The 14,952-nt window shown below is 37.0% G+C and overlaps 1 protein-coding gene across 3 annotated transcripts in view; it reads right to left on the bottom strand.

The window, feature by feature from the left end:
* Window positions 1-314: 314 nt before the first annotated feature.
* Window positions 315-14,952, bottom strand: part of LOC134529042 (zinc finger protein 37-like) — a 33,788-nt gene continuing 19,150 nt past the window's right edge. For all 3 annotated transcript variants that reach the window (XM_063362737.1, XM_063362738.1, XM_063362739.1), the window contains 2 exons: window positions 11,638-11,827; window positions 315-2,487 (listed from right to left, as the gene is read on the bottom strand). In XM_063362737.1, coding sequence (XP_063218807.1) covers window positions 1,219-2,487; window positions 11,638-11,827 — 1,459 coding nt within the window. In that variant the 3' untranslated portion in view covers window positions 315-1,218. The remainder of the gene's footprint in view (window positions 2,488-11,637; window positions 11,828-14,952) is intronic.

Genomic DNA, 14,952 nt, shown 5'->3' with positions numbered 1-14,952 from the left:
AATAATAGAAAAGTGAAAACTAGGAAAAATCCAATTTTGAATAATTGAATTACATAGCCATCTTTTTCAAGAACCTTTAATTAAAATAGGAGACATTAGTAGATATGTGAAATCCCTATTGGTGAGCAATTAGCTAACTTTAGAACTTTGTGTCTATGCCAGCACACAATAAAACTAATTGAAAGCCACCGCAAAGTGCAAAATCAAAGGTCATATTTAGCGTGCAACTTTTCATGATTATTGTACGAATGCCAGCCAATAATGATTTACAGCAGTTGCACTCAAGTAATCTTAGCAAGTAATAAGCATGTATGTCATGTTTTTCCAGCATGTTTTTAATCTCCTCAGCAAGAGCCATCACTGATACAATCCATTCATACCAACCGTAACAATTAAAAATCAACATTTCAAAAAAAATTATACTAGTAACAGAATCTAATTTAACTGATTAAAATTTATTTCTTGTTGTTTTCAGGGCTTTCAAATATGTTCCAGGAACTGTAAACAAACTACAGTAAAACCTCATTACAAAATACTTCACTCTAAAGTACTTTCTTGTTATTAAGTATGCTTACTAACATCTCTGCCACAATTTGTGCCTTTTAACCATTCATTGTCAAGTATACTTAATGAGATTTTACTGTAAAACACTGTACCTACTCTGTGGTCCACATGGAACTCAACACTCGAGATGTTATAGTTGCAAGCAGCACAGACCAAATCATAATGCGCTCCAAACTACCATAAGGTAATGGCTGAAAGGAAGAAACCTACATTTATACCCGACTCAAACCATCAAAACATGTACTGCACACTAAAACCATTTATCATGGTTTTCCAAGTTCCTACTACACATTCCTTCTTCACCAAATATCCATCAAGAGAACTTTGAATGTCTAAGTAAAAATTTTTATGGCTTTCAGTTGTGATACTGAAAACCTTGAACCATCTTTGCATTGCCAAAAATGAATGGTTCAATGAAGATTTGTTTTTTGAAAGTTGAATGGTGTCATCATGTATCCAGTAAAGTATGCACAATACACCTGATGTTGCTAACATGACCCACTCATTATAGTTTCAGTAAGTAACTAGTTTTGAAAGCTTCAGGTCAATTCTTTTTAAATGTATATTTACCTATCTACATAGTTCAAAAAATACTCTCATTGGAATTGAAAAATATCTTTTCCACTATTAAATAATTAGCACTTGGAGGTTTATTTACAAATTTGTGTTACCTCGATTGTACTTGTATCCCGTGTTACGGTGCATGTACGGGTTGCCCGGGAACGCAGGCACGCCAACCGTGGAAGAATGTGCAATCGCAGCAGCCACCGAAGTCATCAGAGGTGGCTGATGTGTGTACAAGTGGTTCAACGAAGTCGAGAACTCGTGAACCGCACTCACATGTTCAGAACCAGTATGCGAAGGGTGATGCACGTGGTTCACACCATTGTTCGCAATCATTTCACGCTGAATGCTAGTCCGGTTCATTTCCAGCAACTCTTGTTCCGCTTCGGAGCGACTCAGCGACAACCCGTTGTGGTGCAGCTGGTGTTGTAGGTTCACCTGAGGAAGGTTGGAGTTCAAACCTGGAATGTGATGACGAAGTCCGCCGGCAGAGGGCTGGAAGTTTTCTAGCAGCCTTCTGCGAGACAACAGTTCGGATTCCTCCATTATGGATAACCCTGATGTTTGCTGCCTACTTGAATGTATTTCAGAGATATTTAAATTAAGCGGGGTAAGAGCCGGCAGGTGACTCGAGTGGAGAAGAGATTCGGAGGATGCTGCATTTGTGTTTCGGCGAGAGTTCAAATTAATGGGTACAGAGTGGCAGGCGATAGAAGCCACGCTACAGGAGATATCGCCAGGGGGCATTTGACCATTTCTCGAAGGAGCCTGCGAGTTTTGTAAGTTAACGTTTTCACTTTCTCGCAAAAGAGGAGATGAGATTGAAGTCATGTGAGAGGACAATGGCCTATTTAATGTATGAGAGTTTGCATTATGATTTAATGAAGTGCAAGATAGCTCCTCATGATCTGATGATCTGTGATAGTCAGGATAAGTGCTTGAGGCTGAATTTGCAGGATTCATTGAAGCCTGAGAAATGGGTGGACTTTCTACACTAACTTTCATCGGGAGAGGATTCATGTACATGTTCATTTCTTGCATGCTTAAATCAGAAGAAGGTTTCGACAAAGATTCCAAGGAACTGTGCTGTGGCACATTTGTACCGATGTCCAACTCCACTAGTGACTGTTCCGTGTGACCCGACAAACTGCCAGAGCTGCCGACGTTCACAGAGGCATCAGCGGCTGAAGAAAACTTCATTTCTGTATTCTCCGCAGCTGCGAGACTAGCTTCGTAAGCTCGCAATTCTTCTGGGTGCATTCTGCGCTTATGTGAACGGCAGTTTGAACCATTCGCAAAGGTCCGAGGGCAAAATGTACATGTGTATGGTCGCCGTCCTGTGTGAAGGTTATGATGGTTCTAGAAAAAAATAATATACATATTAACAACAGCCAAGTCCACAAACAAATTTCCATGATTGTTAAAGAAAAACATAGTACCTAAATAAAATATGTTATTAGTCAAAAATTCACTTTAGCTTACTGAGAGATTGAATTGTCAATAGTAGTATGTAAGAGGTAAGCAATATTACTAAAATTTCTTGAATAAAGACAAACTTTCTAAAGCCACATTATAATCTAGCAATTTAACAGAAAAATATCTTACAGTACAAACATAACAAGTTCACAAACATTTTTGTTTTAATTACTTGATAGCAAAAAAGATCTTTGTAGAAAACTAATTTCTAACAACCATAAATTGTAAACAGCCAGATAATTTTTCAATTAATTATTTTAAGGCATGTAACAAATAAGATGTTTGATTCAACTAGTTTCTATGTACTCTAGCACTGTTTATTCTTTCTTCCCATATCTTATAAATGAAAGGGCATTAGACCAGTACATATGGATCAAAAATTTGGAAGTAAGAGTCCATATGGAGTATTTGTTAGCAAAGTTAAAGCAAAAAAAACCAGACCTTGGCAAGCAACAACCAAACAAATTATCCTCCCAAAATTGTGGTAATAATATCCAATTAATTCTTCATGACAAAAAAAAAGAGTTCTCAATATGATGCCCTCCAAACCGGGGCAAGTGATATGATGCAAATTTGACACCTTCTTTAGCATTATTCCAGCCTAAAATACACAAACTAAACTCTTTCCCTTTAGGTTTGAAACATGACTAGTATGTAAAATAATTCATATATTAATTTAAGAATTCCAGTTACAATAATTTACAAAGCATTGTGGTTTAAATAAGGTTAAAATAGCATCACATATGGTGAGTCCTTTTTTTGTTTGACTCCAAGCATGATGACCCCCGTAGTGGCACAGCAATGGAAACCACAGTTATCAGGATTTCATGCAGGGTGATTCTGCAGTGGTTTACCACCCCTCCGGGGATCAAACCCGGGACTTTGGGCCCACCAGTCAGGAGTTTTGACTACAAGACCAAATGATCGGCATTACATAGGACCCTATCCAACTTAAGTGTTAATATACAGGTAATTATGTACTTGTACGAGGTGTGTAATTTAAGAAACGAGACTCGTATTTTTCAAATTTTTTTATTCGAGTAGAATTATAATTTAATATTGTCTCCCTCAAAATAACTTCCTTGGGAAGCCACACAGCGCTGGATACGGTTCTTCCAGTCCTCACAGCAGCGCTGGAACTCGGATACTGGAATAGCCTTTAGCTGGTCGGTTACAGCAGTTTTAATGTTTTCGAGTGTTCCAAAATGACATCTCTTGAGGTGAATTTTCAATCTCGGGAAGAGGAAAAAGTCACAAGGACTCTTTTCTGGCGAATAAGGAGGCTGAGGAGCTACAGGAATGTTTTTACTCGCCAAAAACTCGTTTATTGAAATTGCTGCGTGACAAGGCTCATGGCGTGATGCAACACCCAGTTGTTCTTGATGTTTGGTCTTACACACATGACCCTTTCTCGAAGGTTTTCAAGAACCTCTCGGTAAAAGTGTTGATTGACTGTTTGGTCTTGAAGCACAAACTGTTTGTGGGCAATTACCTTGTTATCAAAAAAGCAAATCAGCATGCATTTGATTTTTGACTTGCTCATTCTTGTTTTTTTTTTTTTTTGTTTCAGAGAGGTTGAAGTGCGCCATTCCATGCTCCGTCCTGCAAAAGGTTTTTTGGAACCATTTTTGCACAGATTTTTCTCATCCCCAATTAATTGGCCAAAATCTGATGAATGGTAGTGTGAGTCAAATACAAACTCTTCCCCGATCATTCTAACTGTAAACCGATGATCTGAATGCATAAGATCCCGGATTCTGTCGATGTTTTAATCGGATCTTGAAGATGAAGACTTTCCACTTCGTGGTTCATCTTCAATCAACTTATCTGCCCACTGAAAATGGCTTAAATCAACAAAAAACCTGGGCCCTCGACAAAAAAACACTGTCTCCGTAGGCCTGCTGAAATTTTGCATAAGTTTCCGTTGCACTGTGCCTAAGTCTGAAGCAAAACCTGATAGCACACCGTTGCTCAAAACTGATGTCACTCATTTTTAGAACGTACTAAAAACAACTGTTTTATGAAAACATTTGCTATGGACAAGGAAATGTCTTGAGCAAGTTCAAATTCGCACTGAAAGAGTATCACATGTTCACCTGCCGCCCCTCCAAGTCTCGCATCCCCAGTGTTGCCCGATCGAATGCTACATTGCCAGTCTCATTACTTAATTTACATACCTCGTACATAACGCCATAATACAGTAGAACCCTGTTATATGTTTTTCAAGGGAGCACAAGAAAAAAACATTATAAGCAGGAAATCTCAATTTAGCACTTAACAATGTTCGAGCTTTGTACCAATGGCATCACCAAGCTATGTAAACAACTTTAATGTTAAAACCAAAGATAGTATACTTGATACATGAATTTTCTGAAACAAGCCAACAATTTTTCAACTTCATCTTGTTCCCTGGTTAAATTTTGTTTGTCTTTAAAGATATATTGCCACATTTTTTGTCAAATTGTCTCACGATTCATGATGACAACATTAAGAGTGAGAACGTCTACTCCTTCGCCACCTGAAAATGTTTAATTTTGGGATTCCTACGTATGAATGAAAAAAAAAAATTATTTGTAAGCAATAGAAAACACTTTTAGTTATGCCCTCGCTCAATGGTTGGCAACTTAAATACCGTATTTACTCGCATATAAGTCGCCATCGCAGATAGGTCGCACCCATAATTTGAGGTCTTGAATTTGGTATTTAAGATTCCCCCCATATAGGTTGCACCGGTAATTCATTACCGCGCTGTGCGCCGTGCGCGGAGAAAGGTCATTGTACTCGATCAGCTGCTGTTACGGTGCGCCTGCTGGCTCTCTTTGTTCACTGAGCTGCGCATGCGCAGTATAACTCACTCAACGCTCCGCCCAGACTCGTGACCTTGCATCAGCAGTCAGCCAATAGATGCGAGCTTAGCGGAAAATAATATAAGCTCCACCTCCCGTGTACCAGATTTGTCCAGTTCTAATACCAGTTTATTGGTATACGCACCAGTTTTCTCGCTGCTGTGACATGTTCAAGTTTACGTCCATCTTGATGTCTTGACACCAATAATTAATTAATTACGATCCCCAGAAATAAATTGTTACTTTAAAAAATATGCGTCAACTGTACAATACTTCCAAAATAATAAAATATGTATAAAAGAGTTACCAAGACTCCGCTCATTTTATCTTGTGAAGTTGGTCTCGTACCAGTATTTCGGCTAAGTTGTGACATAAATACAGTATCAGAAATTAACAATCAGCCACGTTCATACATTCGTGAGTTTACGTTTTTCCCTCGTGCATTTTAGATTGTCTCCTGCTATAATTACTCGGACTTTTACACGCCTAGGCTCAAATTATTACATGTTTAGAAATAAAAGCAACTTTTCATGTTATAAAATATGTATATTTTGCGATTTAAAATGTTCATTGCAGACTATAAACGTTACGTTTTTCACGATGTTTTTAGGCCTACTAGCTAATCTTATCTACTCTTAAAGAACCCACGGTATTTTCTGGTTGTTTATGGTTGTTACGTGACGTAAATAGCGGAATGGATTCGATTTTTGAGTCGTAATTTGCGTGAAAGTATTGTATTGGACTAAATGGGAACTAAACGGGACCTGAAGAATATAGTGAAAATAACGGGAAAACGTAAAAACGGTAACGTTAATAAGGGGTTCCGCTGTATGTGTACATTGTAAATAAATTTGCCTGTACCTATATAAACTTCTTTTTTGCATTTTAAAGCCAAATATTGCAAAAAAAATTCCTCAAAAATTTAAAAAATAAATTTTCTTCTCATATAGGTCGACTTCATTTTTTCCCCATCATATCTGGTAAAATTGCCGCGACCTATATGCGAGTAAATACGGTATCGTAGGACTATGTACGTGCATCTGAATACCCACTGGAATGGCAAGGAAGAGAAGAGTTGACTATGAGTGCCAACTGACACATAACTATGAACATTGTGTACCTTCAGTATATTGTATAAAATTGTATTTTATCAAACTTCTTGTATTGTATGGCAGTGATTGTAAACATAAACATACATAAAGGAAACTTTTTATCGTAAGTGTTGGAATAATTTGGTTTTAAAACATTTTTTCCCCATTTATTGAATGTTAGAAAGCAAACATTATAAGCAGGAAATTACACTATTTATGAACGTTATATGCAGAAAATAAATACCTTGTCCTTATGGGGGAAATATTGGGACTTTAAAAATATGACATTATAAGCAGGAAAACATTATATGCAGGAACATTATAACAGGGTTCTACTGTATTATTAATATAATTTCATTCAATGTTTCCAAATATACTTCAGAATTATTTATGAAATAGTGATTCATGTATATATCACAATTATCATATTAGTATCAAATACTCACCATAGTAAGTAGATATACACCTTAAAATAAATAAGATTACCTTTTGCTGCAAAATTCCTGTAAATCTTGTGAGTAGTTCACAGATTAATGCATCTCAATATCTTGAATACTAAGCAATTAAATAGATTTTAAGTGCAAATATAAATACTATTATGCTGAGATGAGTTTAAGCCAAAAATGTGATACACATCATTGCAGTTTATACAGTATATTTTCTTAAAAACTGCACGTGAACACCAAAATAACGACCATATTAGAGGTGTTGAATGAATGAATGAATGAATGAATGAATGAGTAAATCATGGCTATAGAAAACAACAGAGACAAAGAGGGCTGATGAGATGATGTAGTTAACAAGTGGGGACACACAAGTACCAAGAGAAAACCCACCAGCTCACTGCAACGTCTGCCACGTTCTTTGAATGACTCATGTAATAGGTTAAGATTGATTTAAAATTTTTTTATGGAAATACGCCATTGCTGGTTTTCAGTGTATGTCATAGAGAAACCGAAAAATGAATACACAAACACACAAAATAAACCAAGTCAAAATCAGCCTATGTCAAATGTGTGAATGCAAAGACAGCACAAAGAATTCTGTGGGCGGAATTAGTCAGGAAAAATATCTCAGCACAGACGAACACAGCGGGCTGACAATGACAAGCACAGGAAATACAAACAACCACCTTGGACAACACAGCTGTCTTGTCGTCATCCCACTGTGTTCGTCTGTGCCGAGATATTTTTTCTGACTTTTCTGTGCTGTCTCTGCAAACACACATTTAAAATCAGCTGCTTTTGGCCTTTTTTGTGTGCTTATACAGTCAAACCTCATTAATACGAAACCGCTTAGTACGAAATTCCCGTTTATGCAAAGTACTTTCACAGCCCCAGAAAATAAAGTATGCTTTCCTATGTTATTCAGTACTTTTAATACGAAATACGGTTAATATGAATTACGAAGTTGTTTTGATCCCTCTAGTAGCTGTTAACGTGTATAAGTAAACAGTTAATACGAATTTCACCGCCGAAGTCTAAAGTAAATAACGTCTTCATAACCGTCATGTAAACAAACGTTTCTCCAAAGATAGCTGTCTGTATCCTACAGCGCAAAATGGTCGAAAAGAAAAACAAGATGAAACGTTTAACTGTAGTGGTGATGTTAGTAACTAAACTAGAAAAGATGCCATGTTGTAAACGGAAAACGAAAAGGAAAGTACTCTATACCTTATTAATATTAGTTGTCGGAAGTGTACATACATAGAAGTTTAAACAATCTATGGAAAAACGTTCTGATATTTTCCATTGTACACGCACGTGTGTCTTAACCTCAATTTTGAGTGTGAGTTGTTTTGTAATATGACTGTGAAACGTAAACGCAACGACCTTACATTGCAAGTTAAAGTTACCGTATTTACTCGCATATAGGTCGCCATCGCAGATAGGTCGCACCCATAATTTGAGGCCTTGAATTTGGTATTTAAGATTCCCCCCCATATAGGTCGCACTGGTAATTCATTACCGCGCCGTGCGCCCTGCGCAGAGAAAGGTCATTGTACTCGATCAGCTGCTGTTACGGTGCGCCTGCTGGCTCTCTTTGTTCACTGAGCTGCGCATGCGCAGTATAACTCACTCAACGCTCCGCCCAGACTCGTGACCTTGCATCAGCAGCCAGCCAATAGATGCAAGCTTAGCGGAAAAAAATATAAGCTCCACCTCCCGTGTACCAGTTTTGTCCAGTTCTAATACCAGTTTATTGGTATACGCACCAGTTTTCTCGCTGCTGTGACATGTTCAAGTTTACGTCCATCTTGATGACTTGATACCAATAATTAATTAATTACGATCCCCAGAAATAAATTGTTACTTTAAAAAATATGCGTCAACTGTACAATACTTCCGAAATTATAAAATACGTATAAAACAGTTACCAAGGCTCCGCTCATTTTATCTTGTGTAGTTTGTCTCGTACCAGTATTTCGGCTAAGTTGTGACATAAATACAGTATCAGAAATTAACAATCAGCCGCGTTCATACATTCGTGAGTTTACGTTTTTCCCTCGTGTATTTTAGATTGTCTCCTGCTATAATTACTCGGACTTTTACATGCCTAGGCTTAAATTATTACATGTTTAGAAATAAAAGCAACTTTTCATGTTATAAAATATGTATATTTTGCGATTTAAAATGTTCATTGCATACTATAAACGTCACGTTTTTCACGATGTTTTTAGGCCTACTAGCTAATCTTATCTACTCTTAAAGAACCCACGGTATTTTCTGGGATGGATTCAATTTTTGAGTCGTAATTTGCGTGAAAGTATTGTATTGGACTAAATGGGAACTAAACGGGACCTGAAGAATATAGTGCAAATAACGGGAAAACGTAAATAACGGTAACGTAAATAAGGGGTTTCGCTGTATGCGTACATTGTAAATAAATTTGCCTATACCTATATAAACTTCTTTTTCGCATTTTAAAGCAAAATATTGCAAAAAAAATTCCTCAAAAATTTTAAAAAAATTTTTCTTCACATATAGGTCGTACTTCATTTTTCCCCCATCAAATCTGGTAAAATTGCCGCGACCTATATGCGAGTAAATACGGTAAATCATCGAAGAATTAGACAATAGAGAGAGAACGAAAACTGAAATTGCGAGAGAATTTATCATCCCGCAATCGTCGTTGTCGACAATACTAAAAAATCTTGAAAAGATTGAATCGGCTTTTACGAGTTCGTGCAGATTATCAACAAGAAATAGAAAGCGAGGCCCAAAACATCAAGAATGGAAGCTACCTTGTTGCAGTGGTTTGAAGAAATGCGTGCAGCAAACTTGCCAATTTCTGGACTTATGATTCAGAAGAAGGCAGACTACCTAGCACTGAGGTTAGGAATTTCACACTTCAAGTTCAGCAATTGTTGGCTACAACGGTTTAAGGATCGCAACTATCTTGTTGGCAAAACTATGTGTAGGGAGTCGGCAGCAGTAGATACGACCAAAGTTAAATGTGGTAAACAATGCATATAAGAAAAAATTAGTGCAAACCAGAATTGATGCTTTTTTTAAACCAAATGTTTGAATAGAAAATGTGTCATGAATGCAAGTTTATTAAAGTTTGTATTATGATTTATTCTGTAAGTGTTGCATTGTGTTTGTTTTCTTTAGTGTTCACATATTGTTATGCATGTAGTGAAGCCAGCTTATACTACCAACAGTGTATATAATTTTCTTTATAATTGTAAATATAGGCATTTTAAGTTCAATCAATTTTTTTGTCATGATATCCCAATAGTTTGGTTAATACAAACCCTCGTTATTACAAAGTGCTAAAATTATGGTCCCTTCAGGTTTGTAATAATGAGGTTTGACTGTATATTGATCATTCTTGTCCATTTTGTAGTTTCTCTATGACATACAGTGAAAACCAGCAATGGCATATGTCCACAAAAATTGTTTTAAATCAGCGTCTGCCACATTTCCCACTTTGACCCTTTCGTGAATGGAACCCAGTTCGTCTTAGTGGGCATCGAATGATCTGACACTCAATTACTACCAATCAACCACTGCACCAAAGTGGTGTTGACTGTTGAGTAAATAACTTCAGGCCAATGCTTGAAAGGTTTCTTATCCAGGCTATGGCCAATCTTTTCCTACTTGCCCTCATTCTTGTTATACAGAATATGTATTCACAACTCTAATGACTTCGCTGTCTGTGAGATACTAAGCTTAATATGAAATTTTCATTCCTAAGGCTTGGTCTCCCACGCCTTGTTTATTTTTTTTTATTTTTTTTATAATTATTTATTTAAAGGCTACTTCTAAAATTTTAACTCAATACCTTTGTTGTATATGTTGTTCCCTCACAAATATTTCTAACAGATGTTCATTCAGTGCAATATAATGGGTGTAAAACATTTTGCAAGTGATAATAATTGTGAAGACTTACATTAATTTTTTGGACCCGCTACATTACACTAAGTGAATGTATGTTCAAAATATTTGGGACAGAACAACAAATGCAAAGGAGATATCAAGTCAAAATTTTAGAATAATCCCTTAAATAAAAGTAATGAAGAAAAAATAAAAAAAATCGACATGACTAGTGAAACTGAGCATTAAGATATCAAAAATTGACATGAGAGTCAAGTAGAAGATTTTGAAAGTTTTCTGTCTACTCACAGAAAAGGACACATTACTACTGGGATGATCTTAGCTTTGAATTTGGTGTAAAGAGCTAACTGAATAATCTTAAATAATAAATACACAAACACTTCTAAAATAAAAACCTAATATCGCACCAAAAAAATTAATATCTTGTGGCAAACACAAGCTAATTGTTATTTACTCTAGGAACACAAATATAATTTTCCACAAACCTTTGAGGGGACTTTCTTTGCATAATTAAGCAAGAAAATAAACATAAATAATACAAAAGAGTAAAACTAAAAGGTTTACAGAAAGAAACAAAAAATGAATTACGTTTTTTATCATCCAACCACTATATTAAGCTTAAGACATTTAAAATAAATACAAATCAAAAAAATCACAACTGCATGAGAGAGCACTTCCCGGATTCACGCACAGGACTGACAATGGACGTTCCCTGGAGCCTTGCTGAATGAGAATGCCACAAAAATACAAACCAACCTTGAGGTCCTTTGCCCGCCTGAATGCTTTCCCACAGGTGGCACACTGGTATGCCTTGGTGTCTCTATGCACTACCAGATGCATGCGAAGTGTGCGGCGAGTGTTCAGTTGCAACGAGCAAACTGGACACTGGTACGGTGTTTCACGGTGTGTGTCTGCGTGGATTTTCAGGCGGTACTTGGTCTTGAAACTGGAACAGTACATGCACCTTCACAAGAAAAACCAAATGAGACCTTCTTATTTCAAAAGAAGTAAAATTGAAGTAATTAACAGCAGCAAAACTATTATGTGTCGCGATTAAGTGTTATTTGCGCCGAAGCAAAGCTGTAAGTAATCGCCATACCTATGCAACAATAACGCATTTGCATGACCGACACCACGTTCCTAAATCGTCTTTAAAACATTCAAAACAAGTTATTGTTAAGTTTATTGGGAAGGACCAACTATTAACACATATTGCAAAACAATACATATAATATATACATGTCATTACTAGGGACACGATTATATTGTGAATTGCGATAAAACTGAAATAACACCGGAAAGCACGTCAAGACAGCACTACACCAAAATGCAATTTATATAATGGTATTAAGTAATATTTAACCAAAACTTAATTCAAATCATAAAAAAAAAGTTATCTTTTAGTGTTTGAAATTAAAGGAATGATGTTATTCCGGACAAAAAATTGCACAAAGTGGAGTGATCAGAAAATTGATTTAATTTTTTTAATTGTGCACCTGTTTTTGAAATAATTTTAAACAATAAATGCTCTCTAATTTATTTCTATTTTTCTGACAGTAACTATTTTAGGCCAACTCAATAAAAATTATTTTAACATAAAAATACAGCAGATAAATTTTACCCCTATTTTGGTGAAGTGCTACAAAACAGCTTTTATAAAAATAAAAACAATAACACCAAAATCGTCTGCTTCAAAAATGAAATTGGACTAAAAATAAAACCATATCATCTTGTCTCTGGTCATTATAAATGCACACTGACGGTAATTTGAGATTGTCAATCTGCATCTCAGAGGTTCCGAGTGTAAACTTTCCTACTCTCCAATGACAATGAACTAACTACGTAGTTGGCCAAAAATAATTTTATCATCACAAATAAACATATTGCGTGATGTTCAAGCTAAACTTATAATATAACATAATATGTAATACAGATATTTGAATACTGAGTAGCCCTACTGTGCCGGAAATTAGGCATTTCGACACTTTTTTCTATAATTTTATATAATTTTAAATTATTTTTGGAAATTTTATTTGCTCTATAATTTGGTTACTAAAGGACGATTTACACTTTGTTAGGCTGGTGTACTCCCCTAAGTTAAACTTTGTGCCAGTAGTCTGAAGCACCTTTCCCAGAGACGTATCGGATATTTTGCAGATATAATACTTTGCTGGCAGCCAGCTTAAAATTTCCCTCGCTTACAGGCACGTCCCAGTCCTGTAACGTTACTTCATTTCATGACTAAAACCGCCTACAGCAGCTCTGGACGAGCTGTTACCATTTCTCAGAGGCAAGCTGACCATAGCCTTTACTGTCACGAATACGTATTAGGTTCACTCCCCTGGAAGCACGTCATGGATGCTTGTTCCCAGCGTCGTTGCGTTTTCTCCCCCCCCCCCCCCAATTACTCCACCCCTCTTCCCACTCAGTTCTAAGAATTCGCCTAAGGCCAACGACAGGTCAGAAACCCCAGCAGACAGCGACCGTCTCCAAGGACGCCTTGCATAAAAAAATGTGTGCCAAAATGGACCGCACACGATACCTAGCGGCAAACTCGCTAACCGCCCAGCCAACTTACCCTGTAGGCCGCCAGAGTGTAGCACCTGACTGCCCCTTTATTCCCTTGGTAAAGCAGACGCCTTGGGCGAGTCGATTCTTTTTATTTCAGACACCTCTCAATAGGTAGCGCTAAAGTCGGCCAGTGCTAACAACTTCGAGACATCAGTCAGAGTTTTTTTATGACGCCCTCTCGGGGAACTTCAGGACCTTTCGGTCCGGACTCCCAGCCCCCTCCCCCCCAAAATGATTCAAGATTTACTTTTAATTACGAGACGCGGTTCTCCGCGGGACACTTCGCGTCGCGACTACAGACGGACCGTTTGCGAAAATCGGCGAGTCGACGAGACACTGCAAGACTTCCATCCGGCCGCAACCGACTACGTAGTCGCTTAAATAAGGGATGCTATCCCTGTAATTTTTTTTAGTAGTTTAGTCCGTCTGTGTAGTACAAAGTATAATAGTTATTTTTCTTTTAATTTTCTTTTTGAAATGATGAAAACAACCGCGCCCAGCTGCGTATTCGCGGGATCCAGTTCTTGGCGGGCGACGCATCTGTAAATAGAAGTCAACTTCCCTGTCTGGTGAGTGACGATCCGCGACTTTCCCCAACCTCCCCTTAACTTTTCCGGGCATTTTCCGCCCCGTATACTGTCTGTGTACAAGTTCTGATCAGTTTTGATTCGGACTGTTCCAGACAGGGTCCGAGAGCCGGACGCCGAATTGGCATTTTCATCTCCCTTCCACAACAGGACACAAGCGCCCTGGCATCATGTACCCGCGTGATCTCCGGGAAACGAAGCCCCGACCTCCGGTGCTTCTATATCTTTTGACCCTTTTCTGAACTTTCTTTAAATTACGTCATCAGATGCAGTTAATTAGAAAAACATAATTTCTGGACTTTACCTAAGTATATAACCTGGGATCGTTTAAACATATTTGTATTTTTTTTATTGGATTATGTATTTTTAGTAAATGAAACTTTTGATAATTCCATGTACAGCAGGCCGATAATTTTTTTTGAATATACCTGAGAGCTGTTTAAGAATGTAATTAATATTGTACGTTAATATTTTCTTGTATCTGTTATAAGTTTCCTCAGTATGGAGTAATTATATTTCAAACGGAATCACACCTTGTTTTTGTTCATTTCTAATAAACTGGTGAAACCTAAAGATCCACCCAGCAAAGCAAAGATGGTAATCAGACCGTGGTTTGCTGCTACAAAAATAATAGCAGTTAGCATGATTTGAACCTTGCTACACTATGTATATCCTGTTAATTAACAAGTATGGAACTGACACAGAGGTCTTAAACGATTTTTCATTCAATATTTTATATTGATGTTTAAAGTTAAAGTTTGTTTCTTTTACTGAGCTAGCCCAACTACTCATTATTTGCTGCAAACAGTGAATTTCAACATTACATGTTTACACTGTTTTTTCCTATTCGTGAGATATACAAGTATAAACATAAACTAATTAAAACCATTTATGTATGTGATTTTTCACTTAC

This window comes from Bacillus rossius, chromosome 2, assembly GCF_032445375.1.
Source record: "Bacillus rossius redtenbacheri isolate Brsri chromosome 2, Brsri_v3, whole genome shotgun sequence".
Lineage (NCBI taxonomy): Eukaryota > Metazoa > Arthropoda > Insecta > Phasmatodea > Bacillidae > Bacillus > Bacillus rossius.
This window is presented reverse-complemented; position numbering and strand designations above follow the sequence as displayed.